General features: G+C 40.5%; 1 protein-coding gene across 12 annotated transcripts in view; it reads right to left on the bottom strand.

The window, feature by feature from the left end:
• PLEKHA1 (pleckstrin homology domain containing A1) overlaps positions 1–22,738 on the bottom strand; it is a gene marked incomplete at both ends in the record, with an annotated part of 55,741 nt that overhangs the window by 12,074 nt on the left and 20,929 nt on the right. For 11 of the 12 annotated variants that reach the window (XM_080694296.1, XM_080694301.1, XM_080694307.1 and 8 more), the window contains 3 exons: positions 639–707; positions 5,427–5,570; positions 10,348–10,473. In XM_080694296.1, coding sequence (XP_080550422.1) covers positions 639–707; positions 5,427–5,570; positions 10,348–10,473 — 339 coding nt within the window. The remainder of the gene's footprint in view (positions 1–638; positions 708–5,426; positions 5,571–10,347; positions 10,474–22,738) is intronic. The other variant, XM_080694305.1, reaches the window with a different exon arrangement.

Below are 22,738 nucleotides of genomic sequence, written 5' to 3'. Positions count from 1 at the left end.
GGGCTTTACTAGGTTGCTGAGGCTGGCCTTGAACCTACAATCCTCCTGTCTCAGTCTTCCAAGTACTGGTTACAAATGCTGGCCCTACACCCAAATGAGAGAATATTTTCAAAGTGGCTTTTCAGCCAGGCGCATGGTAAGGCACACTTATAACACCAGCATTTGGGAGGCTGAGACAGGACAATCATGTTTGAGGACAGCCTCAGTTACTTAGTGAGGCCCTTTGCAACTCAGTGAGACCCTGTTTCAAAATAAAAAATAAAAATTAGGGTTGGGGGTGTCACTCAGGGGTAGAATGCCGCTGGGTTCCATCCCCAGTACTGCCAAAAAAAAAAACTACAACGTGGCTCTTCAGTCCTTTTATCCGTCCTTCTCATTACGTGAGCACTTCCCTGCTTTCTGACGTTAGACATTCCTCGCTCATCTCAACTCCAGTCCCCACTCTAGAATCTGACTTTCATTTAAGGAAAATACCATTAACCAAATACATCACAACAAAGTGAAGTGAGCTGTAAGTGTCTCTGGATACTAGAGGAGGGTTTTTCTACAAGTACAGAACAGCACAAAAGCATGTGACACTTCTCAATGTGACACTTCTCAAGCACTTCTAAGTCAATATTTCTGATGCAGTAACATACCAGTTCGGATTTGTAGTAGCCTATTGTGTTCTCATCCAACTGAAAATATCTTCTCTTCCAGTTTTTCATCTACCAGAGAGGAACACAAGACTTGTAAGAATGTCAAATGTTAATCACCACTTCATCATTCCGCCATGAACCCATCATCAGAGGGGCTAAGGAAAAAGCCTCACCTCTTCTCCCTCGAGTGACAAAACCTTTCCTCTTTCTTGCTACCCTCGCCTTGAACTCCTGGTTCAACTTTCGCTGTCTGGCTTCAGCTTTTACTAATGGTTACATGACTGTGTGTGTGTGTGTGTGTGTGTGTGTGTGTGTGTGTGTGGTAACGGGGATGGAGCCCAGGGGCAGTCTACCTCTGAGCTACACCCCAGTTCTATTTTTTTAATTCTTTATTTTGAAAGAGGGTCTAGTTGCAAAGGGCCTAAGTAGCAAGGCTGGCCACAAATCTTGATCCTCCTGTCAGCCTCCCAAATGATGGGATTACAAGTGTGTGCCACCACACCCGGCTGTATTCTTAATGCTCTAAAAGTTTAAAAAAAAATGGTACTTTCATTTTCTCCCCAACCCCATGAAGTAAAAAGCACAGGAAATGTTATTAAACCACATCAGCTTTCTCCATCTGTGAAATGCATAAATCATTCTGTAAGTACTTTATACACAGTAGTAAAGCAATAAATATTTAATAAACACAAAATATTTAATAAAGAAACTATTTTATACAGATATTTTTATCATCAGTGAAGTTTGGTTTTGTGAGTGCATAAATAGATATCTAAGTGATTGATATTTTGGACCTAAGAGTAAAACAGAAAGGGAAGACTATCTCCTTAAGAGCCCAAATTACACAAACTGAGCGTCGCAGCCTGGTGAGATGGGACTCCACTGGAGCACAGATGCTCTGCAGTGAGAAGCTGCTGGGCCCTGCCTTCACTCGGAGCCCACAGGAGGTCAAACAGGGAGGGGCTGTCCCTAATGTTCCCTGTCACAACCTTTCCTAAGGAAGTCAGAGTTGCCAGAAAGGGATGAACAAACAAGAGTGTTTCTTTTTGCTTTTCTTTTTCTTTTCTCCTATTTCAAATTGTAAAGTTTGTTTTCTGATGGAATTCCAAAGATTTTGTTCAAACAGAAAGAAAAACTTAAATTGGAGAAAATCATGTTAGAGCCTTAGAAATGCTGGCATGTCTACTACTCACTCTTGCAGAAATCCCATCATGAACCTATGTAGGACTAGCTGGGCTCACTGTTAACAGCTCTTACTAAGCACTAGGTGAGGTGCGAAGGAATACACCTCTCTCATTCACCTCTTTCAAAAGACAAAACCCCCCAAACCCTTAACTATAGGTTTTATACACTGTTTTTTCTTTTTTTTTTTTCTTCCATTCTTTTTTTTTTTTATTGGTGCACTGTATTCATACATCATAATGGTAAAAAGAAAATACTTTTGTAGACATACATGCACACATTGCCCAGTTAGCCCCTACCCGATCCCCACCCCGTTCCCTCCCGATCCCTCCTTCCCATGCTTGGCTTAGTGGTTGACATCTAGTTTATAGCAATTTATCCAATATTAACGATGATATTCTCACTTGTCTGATACCAAGCTTTTGATGACTTAAAGATAACATTTCAATATTTCTTTTTGCTTTCTTTCTTACCAGAGAATATTTTTTTTTCTTTTTTCTTTTTTTTAGGTGAAACTATCATACATTTATTTATTTATTTTTCAGAAAAAATCTATCCTGATATGGAATATGGACTCTAGATACCCAAAACAATCTCGAAGAAGAACAAAGCTAGAAGATGTATATTTTGTGATTCCAAACCATATACAGCTACAATAACTGAAACAGTGTAGTACTGTTCTAAAGGCCGATATATAAAATATATAAACAATTGGAGTTAAATACAAGCCTAGAGATAAATTCTTCCATATATTGTCAAGTTATTTTTGACAAGGTTTCCACGAACATTTGGTGGAGGAAATAATAATCTTTTAACTAAATATTGTTGAAAAATAATAATTACATGAAAAAGAATAAAATTGGACCCTTACCTAACACCATACACAAATATTAATTCAAAATAGATAAAAGACCTAAATATAAATCTTAAGACTATAAACTTTTAGAAGAAAATCTGGCTCATAAAACCTCACAATATTGAAATTGGCAGTGATTTCTTGGATATGATTTCAATGGCACAGGCAACAAAAGGGTAAACAAACTCCCTAAAAATTGAAAAAAATATTGTATATCCAAAGACAATGTAAACACAGTTAAAAGTTACTAATAGAGTAGGATAAAATATTTCCAAATGCTATATCTGAAGGTATATTAATATTCCAACCAGACATCCTAAAAATTAGCAACAATAAAAGCAAACAATACAATTTAGAGATAGGTAAAAGACTAACATAAATAATGAATCTCCACAGATAACCAATCTTAGTTGTCTGTTGGATGGAAACTCTTGTTTCTCTGGTTCTGGTGTGTGTTACCTATTTCTTCTTTGTAGTTAATCTCTTTGAGTATTTTCTCTAGTGCTGGTTTTGAAGACATAAATTCCTTCAGTTTCTGTTTGTCGTGGAAGCTTCTTATTTCGCCATCTAATTTGATAGAAAGTTTTGCTGGGTAGGAAATTTTTGGCTGGAAGTTGTTTTCTTTCAGAATTGGGAATATGTTACTCCAAGCCCTTCTGGCTCTCATGACTTGGTTTGGGAAGTCTGGAGTGATTCTAATTGGTTTGCCTCTGAATGTCACTTGGCCCTTTGTTTTTGTTGCCTTTAAGATTCTCTGCTTGGCTTCCACATTGGTCATTTTGACAATTATGTGGCGTGGGGATCCTCTTCTCCGATCCTGTCTAAAGGGAGTTCTATAAGTTTCCTGGATCTGTGTATCAACCTCTTGCTCTATGTTTGGAAAATTTTCTGCTATTACTTCCTTGAAGAGATTGTTGATCCCTTTGGTTTCACTTTCTTTTCCCTCCTCTATTCCAATTATTCTTAGGTTAGCTCTCTTAAAATGGGCCCATATTTCTTCAATGTCAGATTCCTGCTGTCAGATTTTTTTTTCTAAATTAGAAACTATGTGTTCATTTTTTGAATGATCATCTTCTAAGAGCGAGATTCTGTTCTCCATGTGGTCTAATCGGTTGTTTGTACTTTGAATTGAGGCCTTTACTTCATTAATTGCATCCTTTATCTCTTTTAGGCTCTCTCTGAGTTCTTTTCGAAACACCTCTATTATTTCTACAGTTATTTTCCTCATTTGATCTTCTAGAAATCTCTGAATATCTGTTTTATCAGGTTCTGATGTTGTGGGGTTGTGGGCATTCATTGCTCCAGTGTTATTCCTCTTTCCCATGATTTCAGAAGTTTGTGCCTTCTCTGGGTTCTTTTCTTGGGTCACTACGACTTCACTTAAGGTGCTCTGGATCTCAAGTCTGTGGTATGTCGGTCCCCACTACTCCTTTACTGGGTTATATCGCAGAGTCTCAGACCCAGGGAGTCGATAGAGGCTGCTTTTGACCACGGGGGGTGCCAGGTTGGGTGTTCTGCTATGGTGTGATATCTCTGCCACCGACACTCCCCCACTAGGTCAAGTCCCTGGTAGTACAGTACTGGGATTTCTTCTCTAGGGGCCACAGTTTGACTCACTGTTGTTGAGTGCGCAGATGGAACTGTAGTGGACTCGTTGAATTCGAAGCTGCTGCCGCCGGTGGCAAATGGTACCACTGCTATGCCCTTCGCCATGAGGCTGGCGTATTTCTTTTCTGTTCTTGAGCTCCGCTCTGAGTCCCTGCAGTGTGTGCTGAGCCCAGCCTCTGGGAGCTTTAGATGCTCCCTGCGCCGAGAAATCTGCCGAATTCCTCCCAGCTGATCCGTAGCAGCTCACCTCGGCTCGCTGTCCGCCGTTCCTCTCTGGAGCCTGATGGGCTGTTGAGTGCATTGGTCTGGTGCCATCCAGTGAACTCGCCGCTGCTGCCGGCAGTAAGCCGCTGCTGCTGGCAGTAAGACACTGCTGCCGCGTCCTCGGGTGTGAGGCCGGTTTATCTCCTCTCTGGTTCTGAGCTCCGTTATGAGTTCCCCTCCTCTCTGGAGCCTGGTGCTGAAAGGGAAAATGGCGACCGCTGCTTTGTGCCGCGGCTCCGGCTGTAGCACTACGGTTTGGTTTCTTTCTGGTGTCTTGTTTTTCCAGCCTTCTTTTTCTCTGTCCCTTGTAATTAAATTTTTTGTTTCTCTGGTGATGGTGTTTTCTGGCTATGAAAGGCGCTGATTTTGTGGTAATAGAGATTGGTTGTTAGCGGGGCTCGTAAGCCCCGCTTTTCTCCATCGCCATCTTCCCGGAAGTCCTCCTGTTTTTTCTTAAAAAAAAAAAAAAAAAAAAAAAAGAACCAGAGAGCCTGGGAGGTTAAGCAGCCCAAGCCCACAGAGCTTTCTGCTGAGGTCAGCTGAATACCAACATCTCCACTGATCCCCTAACCTAACTCCTCTCACACAGGGAAGCCAATGCAAGCACGTTCTAGAATAAATTTAAACTGTTAGAAAGGCTCAGGTCAACCGAAGGTCAGTGGTAATTGCCATGAACTTACGCAGCCACCCACACACCACAGAAATAACAGCCCTGCATTAGAAACAGAATGACCGGCCTAGCTCAGCACGCCCTTCCCCACATGTTGGTCTCCACCTGAGGCTCTCATAAAATAGAACAAGCACTTTGAATGTCATTTCACAAGTTTGCTAGTACAGTCTCATTTCTCATCATCGCACACATTTGTTGGGCTACTCACCACGGCTCCCTGCTTTACACAGTACCCGGCTTTGATCACTGCACTGTCTGGAGGTGGCTTTGGAGTAAAGCAAGGAAGATGGCTTTGTGACCGTTTCAAATGATTTCTGTCAACACTGTCTCCACATTCGTTTACTTCTTCTTTCTAAAATGAAGCAAAATAATTCTTGCTTGCTTATCTTCAAAGCATAGTTTCATTTCATTTTGTTACCTAAAATCTTAGTGTGGCCAGAAGCACAGATTTCAAAGTAAGAAGTGTTTTAGTTAAGCAGAGATGATCCTATTTCCTGCCTTTGATTACAGCACTACTTCCACTCCTGTGATTCTACAGAAGTTTACCACTAGTGCTTTTATGGGAAGGGGTTATTCTGAAATAAAAACTGCTTCTTCTCAAGAAGCTATTTCCCCTGCAATGTACAAGATGTCTATGTATCTTTGACCAGATCCCCCAACAAGGAAAGTAACTATAGATTACATTACCAAAGCCAAAAAAAAAAAAAAAAAATGACATTGGTACGTGCCATAAACCTTACTCAGATTTCACCATTTTTATATGCACTCATTTACAGTTTGATTCAATGTGATCAAATGTGCAGAGTTGTGGAACCACACCACAATCAAGACACAGAGCTGTTTGCCACAAGGCCTCTGTGCTACCCCTTAGAGATCTTACCCACTGTCCTTTGCAATCACTAATTTGTTCTCCATCTCTCCAATGTTAACATTTTAGGGAGAATAAGTGGAAGCTATACAGAGGCATGTATGGGTTTTTATGTGAACATAATTATCTCTATCTATAGGGTCAATGCGTGGGAATGTGTTCTGATTTGGGCCTGGGATATCCCCCAAAGGTTCAATGTTGAAGGTGTCGTCCTCAAGGGGGCAGTCCAGAGGTGGAGCATCAGAGGAAGGTGTTGGATCATTAGGGCTCTAACCTCCTCATCCACCACAAATACATCATCAGATGACATTACTGGGGGTGGGGGAGTGCAGGAAGAGGGGCCTAGTGAGGAGACAGGTCCCTGGGGTGTGCTCTGGAAGGATCTATTGTGTCTCCTTGCTCTCTCTGCCTCCTGGTGACCTGAGGTGTACAGCTCTGCTCCACCATGCCCTCTCTGCCCTGACGCTCTGCCTTGCTACTGGCCCAGAGCATGAAGCCAACTGACCATGGACTGTGAGCCAAAATAGATCTCAGGTATTTTTCTCATGTGTTTTGTCATAGCAATGAAAAGCTGACTAACAATGAAATGCTGGGTTGGGTAGCAAATGCAAATTACTTTCATAAAAACAAATTGGGATGGACATTGTGGTGCATGCATGTAATCCCAATACCTGGGAGGCTGAGACAGGAGAATCGCAGTTCGTGGCCAGCCTCAGCTACTTAGTGAGACCCTGTTTGAAAACAAAGAATAAAACATAGGGCTGAGGGTATAGCTTGGAGGTAGAATGCCCCTGGGTTCCACTCCCAGTACCACACACATACACACAAAAAAATCTGCTAAACCCTTTTTTCAAGTGGCCAAACTATTTTACATTCCCAGCAGCCATGGGTGAGAGATCCAGTTTCTCCTCATTAGCACCTGCACGCTCACCAATTTTTACATAAGCCATTCTAATGGGTGTGGTACCTCACTGTGCTCTTAATTTGTAATTCCTTACTAGCTGATGGTAACTATCTTTTCATGTACTTACTGGCATCACAAGTTTTGCCCACTCTCCAACTGGGTTTTTAAACCCAACGTTTTTTATGACTGTAGTACTGGAGATTGAATCCAATGGGTCCTACTTCTGAGCCCAGCCCTTTTTAGTTTTTACACTGAAAAGGGTCTTGCTAAATTACCATGTGCTGACCTCAAACATGAGGTCATTCTTGGCTGAGACAGGAGGATCTCCTATTTGAGTACTGGGATTGCAGGCATCTGTCACCATACTTGGCTGAAACTGGGGTTTTTAGTTGCTGGGATTTTTGGGTGTTTGTGGAGGCTGGGGGGCAATACTAGTGATTGGGCCCAGATGTGCTCTACCACTGAGTTCCATCCCCAACCCTTCTTATTTTTATTTTGAGGCAGTGTCTCCTTAAATTCCCCAAGCTGGCTTTAAACTTGGCAATCTTCTTGCCTTAGCCTCCTGAGTCACTGGGATTATGGGCATGACCCACCTTGCCTGACTTAATTGTTGGGTTTTGAGAGTATTTGTTGTTGACTACGTGGCTTGAAAATATTTTTCCCCCAGTCTGTAGCTTTCTTTTTCATTCTCTAAACAGGGTCTTTCATAGACAAATATTTTTAATCCAGATGAAGTCCAATTTATCAATCTTTTCCTTTTATGAATTATGTTTTTGATGTCAAGTCTGTTTAGTCCTAGATCCTGACAACTTTCTCTTATGCTCATTACAGAAAGTAATATAGTTTCATATCCTACACATAAGCCCAGTGATTTTAAAAAACTATCTGCAGGATTTCATGCTCCTCAAAGCACTAGGTTCCTGTTTACTTAAAAAATCTGTTAATTTAGATTCCCAAGAATTAGCTAAAGGCATATTTTCAAGAACTCCTAAAATTTAAAAAAAAAAAAAATCTAAGTCTTTTTTACGTATATGTGACCCTTGGGATTAAACCTAGTGGTATTCTACTCCAACCTACACCTCCAGCCCTATTTTATTTTTATTTTGAAACAGGGTCTAAATTGCTGAGAGCCTCCTTAAGTTGCTGAAGCTGGCTTCAAACCTATAATCCCTATCTTAACTTCCCAAATAAAGGGAATTCAGGAATGTGCCACCTCACCTGACAAGAAAAAACAAAGTGTTAATTGTCATACATTACCTGAGGAGTTTCAACCTGTTCTTTATTTAGATAGGTCACCAACAGGGACTTGACTTTGTAATCCCAATATGTAACTCACTGCTTATCCCCAGACTTACTGAATAAATTAATCATACAAATAAGATTCATTTAATATTTTCTTGAAGTTATATTATCCATATATTTTGAAAAGTAAATATAACTTTATAAACTATCTTGCAAAAATAAATTTATATATTTTGGAGGTACTGGGATTCCTGGAAACCCTTCTACCTCTGGGCTACACTCCCAGACACCTATTTTTTATATTTTTATTTGGAAACAGGGTCTCTTTAGCCAGCGCGGCTGGCTTTGAACCTGCGCGATCCTCCTGTCTCTGCCTCCCAAGCACAGGGATTACAAGCATGCGCCACCATACCCGGCCAAAATAAAATTTTTAAAAGTTTTTAAAAATGACATCTCTCAATTCAAATTAAAACAGCCACATATATAAACTGCTACAATATTTTAGTACAACTATAGACAAAGAGTCCTGCCCTTCATGTTAATGCAGATCATGACACAGGCGAAAGAAGTGTCTGGCTGTATATTAACCAGATGGGTAACAGGTTAAGTTACTTTTGGAAAAAGTAAAACCATATGCAACCTTACTTTTTTATCCAACTTTGGTAAAAACTGTAAGCTTCCACTAAAGTAAGGATTTTTGTTTATTAATCTTTTCAAAGCATAAAGACATTCAATAGCTAATTAATTAATATTGCATTTCTCTTTCCAATAATCACCCTGGCCTGCCAAGACTTAAAAAATATGGTATATAATAAAATTTCATTAAAAAGTTTTATAAGTGTCGGGTTTTTTAGCTAAAAAGACACAAAGGTAATAAAAAATAACCAATGCTAGCAAAAACAATTAATTTAAAATTCTTGGTTCTCAACTTTCAATAATTACTTTGCATTACAAACTCATTCCAATAGCAACAAAAGAAATTTAACCCCCCCAAAAGTATTTATTAATAAAAAACTGCTTGAAAATTTATATTTTTCCTAAGACCCAAGTGAGACTTAATTTAGCATAGCAGTACTTTGGGGATATAATTATGTCAAAATTCCAGTCCTTTGGTTAGTTTACCTAGTCCAGGTTGTAGAAAAATAGGTTTAAAAAAATGACATATGCCGGGCGTGGTGGTGCACACTAGTAATCCCAGCATTCGGGAAGCTGAGACAGAAGGATCTGGGTTTTCACAGCCTCAGCTACTTAGTGAGGCCCTCTGCAACTCAGTGAAACCCTGTTTCAAAATAAAGAATTAAAAAAAAAAACAGGGCTGGGGGTGTAGCTCGAAATGCCATGACCCAGTAATTTTATATCTAGAAATTTATCTCTTAGAAAGTATCATAAGTCTCTAAACTTTAAACTACAAGAATGTTTATCATACCATTGTTTACAAAAGAATGAAGAAAGAAAAGGGAAAAGAACTCTGCCCACAAGGAGAGTTTGTAAATTGGATAAGCCCATGGCAGAACTACCATGCAGTAATTAGAAATGATGTGGAATAATTTCTGATGACTTGGAAAATGTTCATTAATTAAATGAAAAATACTGTTTACACAAATCTAGTATGCAATTTACACATTCACTTCTGAGGGGAAAAGTATACAGAAGGCAGTGTAGAGTAAACATGAGAAGTATCCAGTATTCTTTACCTGTAATAATTAACAAATTTTACCTGTAAAATTTACCTAAAATACCCAACATTCTAAGATCAGCATATATTTTGGAGGGGGCACTGGGGATTGAACCCAAAGGCATTCTACCTCAGAGCTACACCCTCCAGCTTTATTTTATTTTTATTTTGAAACAGTCTCTCGCTAGATTGATAGTTTCACTATTTGGTGAGGCTGTCCTCAAACCTGCAATCTTCCTGTGTCAGCCTTCAAAAGTACTGGGATTACAAGCATGCCACCACGCCTAGCTCTAGCATACACTTTTGAAATAAGAAATATGAATGTGTATATATTAGCAACTGCATATCACAGTCATTCTGTGAAGATGCGCTGCGTCAGTTCTGATGACAGTACAGAGATCAATACATACGAGACTATGACACAACGCGAGACCTAGTACCTGAGTTGGAGTAATGATGGGCACACCACCAACAATATCAGTTCTGTAAGACACCTGCTTCTTCCCACATTCACCTTGGCGACTTAGGTTGTCAGAGTTAGGCTGTGAGTCTGACTGCTTTGGTACCTGAAACAGTAGTGTATAAAGTTAGTCAGTCGGCAACTAGCATTTTATAGTCGATGTTCTTTGATAACAGACTGAATCGTCTACACATAACTGACAAACATATAAACTACTTACAAGTGATGTGTGAGCACCGCCCCTTTGAGTTCCCACACTCATTTCCTGTTCTAGGAATGCTCTCCTACACAGCCATCGCTTACTTGGCACTCACGTGTGCAGGTCCCTCCCACACACTGCCCTTCTCCTCCTGCCAACCGCGCACAGGGCGGTATCTCCATTTGAGAGGCAAGGAAGCCAGATGCTCAGAAGCATTCAGGGACAGAGGTCTGGCTCCTGTTCCAGCCAGGTTGGTCTCTCTTCCAAAGCCAACCTCGGTCCCCTTTTCTCAGGGCACTGAGCACCGGACTGCAGATCCCTTCCCTCAATTCCTACTAGTGCTCTGCAAGGTCCAAAGGACAGAGCATGATCATCTTTACTGGCTTTATTTTTTTTAAACTTTTAAATTTTTTGGTGGTACTAGGGATTGAACCCAGAAGCATTTTAACTTTGAGCTACATGCCCAGCCCAATTTTATGTATTATTTGGAAACAGGGTCTCACTAGGTTGATGAGTGTCTCACTACTCACTGAGGCCGACCTTGAACCTGCCATCCTCCTGTGTCATAGAACTGGGATTACAGGCACGTGCCACCACACCCAGCTTTTTACTGGCTTTATGACAGAATTTATTTCCAAACACACAGTAAGTATTCAATAAAGGATGCAAGAATAGCTCCATGGACAAACCTCAAATCAGCAATAAAGAAAATGTAATTCTTACCATAAACCAAAAATCAAAATACTCAAAATAACAAAAAAATTAAGAATTTAAAGAAAGAATCCCAATACTTGAATTAATGAGAAATCACAAGTATAAACAAATAATGACTGTGAAACCTAAAATCTCACCGATGAGAACCTCAGTAAAGTGAAACTTTAGACTTCAAGAGTATCATAAATATCACACAGATTTTATTTATTTATTTATTTATTTATTTATTTATTTTTACATTTTTTCCCCCAGAACTGGGAATGGAACCCAGGGGCATTCTACCTCTGAGCTACACCCCCAGCCCTATTTTTTATTTTGAAACAGGGCCTCACTAAGTAGTAGCTGAGGCTGTCCTTGAAACGCGATCCTCCTGTTTCAGCCTCGCAAAGGCTGTGATTACAAGCGTGAGCTACAATGCCTGGTGCGGATTTTAGTTTTTATTATGTGGCTTAGTCAGAGAATATGGTATTCAGCTAATCACTTTCTGGTCTATAAACTTAGCGTAGTATTATCAGAATGATAAATTGGTAAGAATATGAATAAAATGTAATAAAGCACACTCAACACCAATTATGCTGTTGAACTTGATTTAAAGAGAATGTGGAATCAAGTTGGGTGGCGCATGCCTATAATTTCGGTCTAAGTCTAATTCCAGTCACTGAAAGGCTGAGACAGGAGGATTAAAAGGACAGCCTCAACAACTTAGTGAGACTCTCACGACCTAGTGAGACCCTGTTTCAAAATAAAAAGGGCTGGTGGTATAGCTCGGAGTTGGATGCAGCTAGGTTCAGTCCTAGTATCCAATATTTGGGGATCTTGTAGTCTTTCAAAAACATTGTGACAAATACTACTAACCATCACAAAAGCAGTGATATAGAAAATTTGTGGGGTGGGGGGGATTCTGGGGACTGAACCCGGGGATATTCTACCTCTGAACTATATCCCAGGGTTATTTTATTTCTTATTTTGAAACAAGGCCTCACTAAATTATATATTCTGGTCTGAAACCTGTGATCCTCCTGACCCAGCCTATGTAATCAGATTACAGGCATATGCTATCAAACCCGGCTTTACTCTTTTTTTTTTTGGTGGTACTGGGGTGGAACCCAGAGGCTTTCTACCTCCGGGCCATACTTCCAGACCTATTTTTTATATTTTTATTTGGAAACAGGGTCTCACTACACTAAGTTGCTGAGAGCCTCACTAAGTAGCTGAGGCTGGCTTCGAACATGTGCGATCCTCCTGTCTCAGCCTCCCAAGTGCTGGGATTACAAGCTTGTGCCACCATGCCAGGCTTCAAGCCCGGCTTTAAAAAAAAAAAAAAGAAAAAGATCTCTGGGCATGGTGGCGTAGGCTTGTAATCCCCACGCTTGTGAGGTGGAGACAGAAGGATTGCACAGGTTTGAAGCCAGCCAGCCATGCTGGCTTAAGAGACCCATTTTCCAAATAAAAAAAAGTATAAAATAGGTCTGGGAGTGTAGTCCAGAGGTAGAAAGGCTTCCAGGAAACCCAGTACCACAAAAAAATTAAAAAAAAAAAAAAAGATCAAAGAATTTGCAAATCACATAGCTAATCCCTGCTAGCAAGGTATGGGGAAAACTACAGAGAGTAACATTCAAATGGTACTCAAAGACCCTAGCAACATATTAATGTGATTCCAAAATAGGATGGTTCTCAAACTGTAGTGTGCAGAAGGTATCACCCAGGAATATTAAAAACTTGAGAGCTAGGTGTGGTGGCACATGCTTGTAATTTACTTGGGAGGCTGAAACAGTAGGATCATGGTTTGTGGACAGCCTTAGCAATTTAATGAGGTCCTCCAAAACTTAATGAGACCCTGCTTCAAAAATAAAAAAAAAGTAAGCTGGGCGTAGTGGCTCACACTTGTAATCCCAGCATTTGGGAGGCTGAGGCAAGAAGATCATGGTTCAAGGACAGCCTCAGCTACCTAGTGAGGCCCTTTACAACTCAGTGAGTCCCTGTTTCAAAATAAGGAATAAAATCTAGAGCTAGAGGTGTAGCTCAGAGATAGAATGCCCCTGGGTTCCATTCCCAGTACTGTAATCAATCAATCAAACTGGGCATGATGGTGCATGCTTATAATCCCAGTACTTGGGAGGCTGAGACAGGAGGATTGCAGGTTCGCAGCCAGCCTCAGCTACTTAGTAAGGTCCTCTACTACTTAGTGAGACCCTGTTTCCAAAGAAAGAATAAAAAACAGGGCTGGAGGTACAGCTTGGAGGTAGAATGTCCTTGGTTTCTATCCCCAGTACCACAATAAACAAAAAAATTAAAAAATAAAAATAAAAAATAGGGCTGGGGGTAAAGCTCAGAGGTAGAATGCTCTTGGGTTCTATCCCTAGCACCACACCCCCCCCAAAAAAAAACTTGATTCCCAACCTTCATACCCAGAAATTCTGATTTTTAAAATCTATAGTGGCAAGCCAGGCATTTGGGAGGCTGAGACTGGAGGATCGCGGTTCGTGGACAGTCTTAGCTACTTAGTGAGTCCCTCCACAACTCAGCGAGATCCTGTTTCAAAAATAAAAAATAAAAAAAATAGGGTGAGGTAACTTGGAGGTCGAATGCCCCTGAGTTCCATCCCCAGACCCGCAAAAAAAAAAAAAAACTATATTGGCTGGGCATGGTGGTGCACACTTGTAATCCCAGTAGTTGGGGAGGATTAACAAAAGGATCACAGGCTCACAGCTAGCCTCAGCTACTTAGTGAGACCCTGTTTCAAAAAATAATAATAAGGCCGGGCATGGTGGCGCACGCTTGTAATCCCCGCACTTGGGAGGCGGAGACAGGAGGATCGCGCAGGTTCCAAGTCAGCCGCGCTGGCTTAAGAGACCCTGTTTCTAAATAAAAATATAAAAATGGGTCTGGGAGTGTAGCCCGGAGGTAGAAGGGTTTCCATGAACCCAGTACCACCAAAAAAATAAAAAAATTAATCATTATCATCATCATCATCATCATCATCATCATCATCATCATCCCAGCGCTTGGGAGGCTAAGACAGGAGGATCGCACAGGTTCAAAGTCAGCCTCAGTTACTTAGTGAGGCTCTCAGCAACTTAATGAGACCCTGTTTCCAAATAAAATATAAAACAGGTCTGAGAGTATAGCCTGGAGGTAGAAAGCCTCTGGGCTCCACCCCCCCCCCGTACCACAAAAAAATATATAAATAAATAATAAAAAGTAGGGCTGAGGATGTAGCTCGGAGGTAGAATGCCCCTGGGTTCAATCCCTAGTACTGCAAATAATAATAATAATAATAATAATAATAATAATAACAACAACAACAACAACAACAACAATTTATCAAATAAAAATCTATAGTAGAGCCGGGTATTTAAACACATGCTTGAAATCCCAGTACCAAAAGGCTGAGACAGGAGGTTTGAAGACAGCCTCAGCAAGTAGTGAGACTCTCATCACCCTAGCAAGACTCTGTTTCAAAATAAAAATAAAATAGTACTGGAGGTGTAGCTTGGAGGCAGAATGCCCCTGGGCTCAATCCTCAGTGACTGGGTAGACAGACACAGACAGACAGACAAAAGACACACACACACACACACACACACACACACACACACACACCCTTGTCCATGCTGTCAAGCCTACTGCTTCTCATCTGTCCTTATAATAAAATCAAAAGTTAAGCAAAGCATAATTTCAATGTTAAAGCCCAACAATTAACTTTGAAAATTATACTTTATGCCAGGCATGGTGGCATGTACCTGTAATCCCAGTACTTGGGAGGCAAGCCAGGATTGTAGGTTCCAGGACAGCCTCAGAAACTTAATGAGGTTCTCATCAACCTAGTGAGACCTTGTTACCAAATAAAAAATAAAATAGGACTAGAGGTGTTGAAAGTAGAATGCCCCTGGGTTCAATTCCCAGCACCACATACACACAAAATATATTTTACAATAAAAATTATTTAAATTGTAACCATCTTATTCTCTAAGAATACAAGCAAAGTTTCCACAAATATAGGTAACTCCCTTAAAAATTATAGTTAATGATGAGTGAACAGTCAGTCTAAATCCAGCCATTAATGTGAACGATTCCGGATTTCCCTTTTCTTCCCAGCGAGAAGCAGAAGCGTGGCCTCAGACAGCAGAAAGCACAGGTGTCAGCCCCTGCTCCTGCCAGAGTCTCTTTACCACCTTCCCCCTTTCCTTGCTTTCTCTCTAGATTTTTTATTTGATGCAGTTTTTCATAATTGAACTGTTTGTTTTTATTTTTGTTTTTTTGGTGCTGGGAATTGAACCCGAAGGCATTTTACCTCTGAGTTACACCTCCAGCCCTATTTTTAATCTGGAAACGGTCTAAGTTGATGTAAGTCTCACTGAATTGCAGAGGCTGGCTTCAAACCTGTGATCCTCTGGTCTCAAGCGTTCCAGGTACTGGGATTACAGAGGTGTGTCACCACGCCTGGCTTATTTATCGATAGCAGAGATTGAAACCAGGGGCATTCTACCTCTGAGCTACACCCCCACCTTATTTTATTTTTATTTTGCGACAGGGTCTCACTAGATTGATGTCTCAATACTTGCCGAGGCTGTCCTCGAATATGTGATCCTCCTGTTTTAGCCTCCCTAGTACTGGGATTGGGATTGTAGGCATGTCACCATATCTGGCTTGTGATAGATCTAAGTATACTATTAGCATGCATTTGCATATGACTGATAGAAGAAAATTTCAACAGTAGGAAGAGTAGAGGTAAAAATGACTAGAGAATGAATAAAACAGACTTCAGGAAAACAGACTTTGGTATTTATGGCTAAAATGAATGAAAATGCTGCAGGTTGCTCAAAGTTAAAGGGAAGGTGGATGCTCAGTTTATTAACAACAAAAGACTGAAAAAACCTAAAGTGTTAAGACGCAAACTCCGGGGCCACGGGCTGCTCAGTGTCCTGCACTGTGAAAGTGCTGCTGCAAAGCCCAAAGCCCGGCTAACACTTGGGCATGGAGACCACTGTGCTCAGACCAAGGTCCTACGTTCAGCTTCGGCTTCAACTAGCTCCTCGGTGCCAATAAATAAACAAACACAACAACAACAAAAAGTATAGTTTTTGCCACAACTTCAAAAAACTACTTTTCAGATTAAAAACTATAGTGGAAAAAGACACTTAAGATGCAGTGCTTTTCCAATTAGAAATAAACCATATGTATCTTGGATATGTCTTAATAATCAAAAGGGTATCAGAAACTATGATAATTATACTTAATATAAATATAATTACACTTTATATTAAGGTGAAATTACACTTTAAATTTTGATTTTCCAAACTCTAATTATTGACTGCTCTCTTTAAGGCTGGTTCCTCTACTATAGCTCTTTTTTTTTAATAATGGGAAAAGAATTTCAAATGGCAGACATCAGCCCACATTCATAGACTTAAGAAAAATCACAAGCAATAGTATTGGAGGATACTATCCTCCGATTAAAATTGCAAAGTACTATAGTAATAATCCCCATTCTCTTACCCTCGATGATGAGACCACACTCTTTCAAACTCCAATTTGGGATCTGTAAAATTTTTTTTTTTCCGGTACTGGGGATGGAATCCAAGGGCATTCTACCTCCAAGCTACACCCCCATCCCTATTTTTTATTCTTTATTTTGAAACCGGGTCTCATTGAGTTGCAAAGGGCCTCACTAAGTAGCTGAGGCTGTCCATGAACTGCAATCCTCCTGTCTCAGCCTCCCAAATGCTGGGATTACAAGCATGCACCACCACGCCTGGCTTGTACCTGTAAAACTTATAAATTTCTATGTGACATAATACTCAGGAGTCCACTAAATTATAGTTGGCCAAAATCATTTGGAGTGATTCTATATAAAGGTAATGTATGCCTATTATCCCAGTACTTGGGAGACTGAGACAAGTGGATCCATTCCAAAGCTGCCTCTCAGCAACTGAGCGAGGTTCTCAGCAACTTAGCAAGACCTTGTTTCCATAAAAAATAAATAGGGCTGGGGGTGCAGCTCAGAGGTAGAATGCCCCTTGGTTCAATCGCCAGCACCACAAAAAAAAAAAAAAAAAAAAAAAGAAAGAAAAGAAAATGTTAAATTTAACTTTGCAAAGAATCTACAGGTAAGTCACCAGCAATTACCAGAGGAAAGCATAAAAAATGAGAGATTTCACACTTTATTTTTATGATTATTTTTATTTTGTGGTACTCGAGTCACACCCAGAGACATTCTACCTCCAAGCTATATCCTACAGCCATTTTAATTTCTTTTATTTTGAAACATGGTGTCGCTAAGTTATTGAGGGCCTTGCTAAGTTGCTGAAACTGGCCTCAAACCTGTGATCCTCCTGTCTCAGCCTCCCAAATCTTGGGATTACAAGTGTGCACCACCACACCCAGCTTCTAACACATCTAAATATATTGAATGCATATGAAATTAAAACTAGTACAATTTTTATTAAAAATAAAATATACCATATTAAAGAATGAGAACTTCTTTCATTGCTACCCTATGAGTTCAATGTGTATCTTATCTAAAGTTGACTTTTTAGCAAGTCTACCAATCCATATTCACTGGGGTTTTTGGTGCTGGGGATTAAACCCCAGGGTATTCTGCCTCTAAGCTATAGCTCCAGCCCATTTTATGTTTTATTCTGAAACAGGGTCTAAGCTGCTGAGGTTGGCCTCAAACCTGCAATCTTCCTGTCTCCGCCTCCCAAGTACAGCCTTCCCCAAGTAGAGGCCTATACCACCATGCCTGAATTATGTTCTAAATGTGAATTATTAAAACATAAAAACCAATTACCAAATTTATTTTAAAAACTGAAATTTTCAACATGTGAAATAAAGCTACAAAATTCCAAAAACTAATTAAAAGTCCACACTTGAAAGCATTACCCAAAGCCGGGCGTGGTGGCGCATGCTTGTAATCCCAGCATTTGGGAGGCTGACTAGAGGATCGCGGTTCGCGGACAGCCTCAGCTACTTAGTGAGACCCTCCGCAACTCAGTGTGACCCGGTTTCAAAATAAAGAATAAAAAATAGGGGAGGAGGTGTAGCTCGGAGGTCGGGTTCCAATCCCCAAACCCGCAAAAAAAAATTAAAAATAAAGCATCCAAGCCCTTCATGTCAAAAAGTTTAACAGCAGCTGGCCCACACCTGTAATCCCAGTATTTGGGAGACTGAGATAGAAGGAGTGCAGGTTTAAGGTTAGTCCCAGCAATTTAGCAAGGCCTTCAGCAACTGAGACGCTGTTTCAAAATAAAATAGGCCTGGGGGTATAACTCAGAGGTAGAATGTGTTCAATTCCCAGTACTACATACATACAAAACAAAATACTTAACAGTATTATTTGAATGAGATTATTTCATTTTATGAAGAAATCAAGACATAGCAATTCAAGAACTCCCCAAATGGTAGGAAGCCTAAGACCATTCATTACTTATTTTCTTGAAACACTAAGAAACCAGTGTATTTCTTTTTGTAAATTGTAAAAAACTAATTCAGTAGAGTTACTACATATTGTCTTTCTAAAGAAAAACAGGGAATATTTTAGCAGGGAATATTTATTAAAAGAGTTAAAATGATCAACTAAAACTCCTTTAAGAATATGTACTTCTGAATCAGTTCAAGATATTGCTTTTCTGAAACTGCACAAACCCAAAATAACTTCTGCTTCATGACAGATCAGATGCGGCGCGTGGGTGTTTTGTGTCCTGTGGTAACAGGCTGTTCTGGTGGAAGAAAAAAAAACTCAACAACCCAGCTCTGAGAACGGCTTTAGCCACATTAACTCTTTACTGTGCTGTGAGTTAACACAGAACCTTCATTGTAAAAGGATCTAACAAGTAACTAGCATGCTGACTTTTGGGGCACATGTTCTTTGAGAGTAAGCTGCTGAGGGCCAGCAAAGGACTTAACTTTAGTAAAAACACACTAAAAAGTGGCACACCCCACGCAGAAACTCTTCCCAGGCCTCTCCAGGCAGCCTACACTGTTTCCTCTTAAGTGTGTCAGGAGAAAAGGCGTGGCGGGGCAAGGCAGGCCCCATTCCTTTGTTTGCCAGCAACAGAAAAGCCGGGTTTGGTTTTAGTCACTGTGTTCACTCCGCTTCAGAGCTCAGGCTCAGATCCAGTCGGCTGGCCTGGGCTCCCAGCCCCAGAGAGTCACTCAATCCTTCTAAGCCCCACTTCTCCAGAGAGTTTTGGAAAAACCCTCAGTCCGAGGCCTGGCACAGTGTAAATAATCAACTAATAGCAATGCTCATCAAAAAACCAAGTAGAAGAAAAGTCCAGGCTGGAAGCAAGAGGTTGTAGCATTGAAAGGAGGTCGAGTTCCACACTCTGGAACTCAAGAAGGAAAATGGGAGTCGGAGACCGCTCTTCAGACCAATCCCCATTCCTGCTCCTCGTTTCTCAGCCCTTCGCCTTCCTATCTCCTGCCCTGATCTCATCTCCTGCCCTATCTGGTTAAAAGACAAGCCAGGAATGCCGACCACCACCAGCTCAGCTGGTGACAGGAAGCTCAAACCCTGTGCTGGAAGAAAGGGCAGTCTGATCAAGGTACTGCTGTATGTGCTATACGCGTCTCCCCCAGAAACGCCGCTGTGAGCAGTGGTGAACATCTACTCTAATTCCTATCATTATTAGTATGTGATAGGTGAAAAAGGCACTGAGGGGCTGATGAAAGGCCTGACGCTCACCATGCATGAGAAATGTTCTCACATTCGGACCATCTTTCTTTGAAATAAACTTGAGTAAGCACCTGTCAGGAAGCTAGGAATGGTCAGTAGGCACATTTTCAAAATGTAAAGATTACTTCTAACATTGAAAATTCTTACTTCCGGGAAGATGGCAACCGAGAAAAGTGGGGCTTAAGAGCCCCGCTAACAACAAATCTCCATTACCACAAAATCAGCGCCTTTCATAGCCAGAAAACACCATCACCAGTGAAACAAAAAATCACCAGGCTCCAGAGAGAAAGCGGACTGAGAACAGAGCCACAGAGGAGATACACCGGCCTCGCGCCCGAGGACGCGGCAGACGCGGCAGCAGCGCCATATTGCCGGCGGCACCGGCGAATTCACAGATCGGCTACAGCATGCCGAGGTGAGCCACTGCGGAACAGCCAGGCGGGATTTCTCCGCGCAGAGGGCATCTAAAGCTCCCAGTGGCCGAGCTCAGCACACACTGCAGGGATTCAGAGTAGAAATCAAAACCAAGAAGAAAAACGCCAGCCCCACAGCCGAGGGTGTAGCAGCAGCGCCATATTGCCACCGGCGGCAGCAGCACCGAATTCAGCGAGGCCAGTACAGCTACATCTGCGTACTCAAGAACAGTGAGTCAAATTGCGGGCCACAGAGGAGAAATCCCAGTACTGTACTCCCTGGGACTTGACCCAGTGGGAGAGGGGCGGTGGCAGAGATATCACACCATAGGAGAATGTGCAACCTGGCACCCCCCCACAGTCTAAAGCAGCCTCTATCTACTCTCTGGGTCGGAGACTCTGTGATACAACCCAGTAAAGGAGTAGTGGGGTCTGAGATACTACTGACTCGAGATCCAGAACACCTTAAGCGAAGTCATAGTGACCCAAGGGAAGAACCCAGAGAAGGCACAAACATCCGAAATCATGGAAAAGAGGAATAACACTGGAGCAATGAATGCCCACAACCCCACAACATCAGAAGCCGATAAAACAGAAAATCAGAGATTTCTAGAAGATCAAATCAGGAAAATAACTGTAGAAATAATAGAGGTGCTTCAAAAAGGACTCAGAGAGAGCCAAAAAGAGATAAAGGATGCAATTAATGAAGTAAAGGCACCAATTCAAAGCACAAACAACCGATTCGACCACATGGAGAACAGAATCTCGTTCTTAGAAGATGATCATTCCAAAAATGAACGCATAGTTTCTAATCTAGAAAAAAATATCCAACAGCAGGAATCTGACATTGAAGAAATATGGGCCCATTTTAAGAGAGCTAACCTAAAAATAATTGGAATAGAGGAGAAAAAAGAAAGTGAAACCAAAGGGATCAACAATCTCTTCAAGGAAGTAATAGCAGAAAATTTTCCAAACATAGAGCAAGAGGTTGATACAAAGGTCCAGGAAACTTATAGAACTCCCTTTAGACAGGATTGGAGAAGAGGATCCCCACGCCACATAATTGTCAAAATGACCAATGTGGAAGCCAAGCAGAGAATCTTAAAGGCAACAAAAGCAAAGGGCCAAGTGACATTCAGAGGCAAACCAATTAGAATCACTCCAGACTTCCCAAACCAAGTCATGAGAGCAAGAAGGGCTTGGAGTAACATATTCCCAATTCTGAAAGAAAACAACTTCCAGCCAAAAATTTCCTACCCAGCAAAACTTTCTATCAAATTAGATGGAGAAATACGAAGCTTCCATGACAAACAGAAACTGAAGGAATTTATGTCTTCAAAACCAGCACTAGAGAAAATACTCAAAGAGATTAACTACAAAGAAGAAATAGGTAACACACTCCAGAACCAGAGAAACAAGATTTTCCATCCAACAGACAACTAAGATTGGTTATCTGTGGAGATTCATTATTTATGTTAGTCTTTTACCTATCTCTAAAGGGTATTGTTTGCCTTTATTGTTGTTAATTTTTAGGATTTCTAGTTGGAATATTAATATACCTTCAGTTATAGCAATTGGAAATATTTTATCCCATTCTATTATTAACTGTTAACTCTGTTTACATTGTCTTTGGATATACAATATTTTTTTTTATTTTTTAGGGAGTTTGTATACTCTTCTGTTGCCTGTGCCATTGAAATCATAACCAAGAAATCACTGCCAATTTCAATGTTATGAGGTTTAATGACCCAGATTTTCTCCTAAAAGTTTATAGTCTTAAGATTTATATTTAGGTCTATTATCTATTTTGAGTTAATATTTGTATATGGGATTAGGTAAGGGTCCAATTTTATTCTTTTCCATGTAATTATTATTTTTTAACAATATTTAGTTAAAAGATTAATATTTCCACCACCAAATGTTCGTGGAAACCTTGTCAAAAATAACTTGACAATATAGGGAAGAATTTAGCTCTAGGCTTTTATTTAACTCCAATGGTTTATATATCTGCCTTTAGAATAGTACTACACTGTTTCAATTATTGTAGCTTTATATGGTTTGAAATCAGAAAATAGATATCTTCTAGCTTTGTTCTTTTTCAAGATCGTTTTGGGTACCTAGAGTCCATATTCCATATTAGTATAGATTTTTTTCCGAAAAATAAATATATAAATATATGATAGTTTCACCTAAAAAATAGAAAAAAAAAAATTCTCTGGTAAGAAAGAAAGCAAAAAGAAATATTGAAATGTTATCTTTAAGTCATCAAAAGCTTGGTATCAGACAAATGAAACTGTTATGTGAGATTATCATTTTTAATTTTAGATAAATTGCCATAATACTAGATGTCAACTACTAAGCCAAG

Source organism: Muscardinus avellanarius, assembly GCF_963383645.1.
Source record: "Muscardinus avellanarius genome assembly, chromosome: 4".
NCBI classification, from domain to species: Eukaryota; Metazoa; Chordata; class Mammalia; order Rodentia; family Gliridae; genus Muscardinus; species Muscardinus avellanarius.
This window is presented reverse-complemented; position numbering and strand designations above follow the sequence as displayed.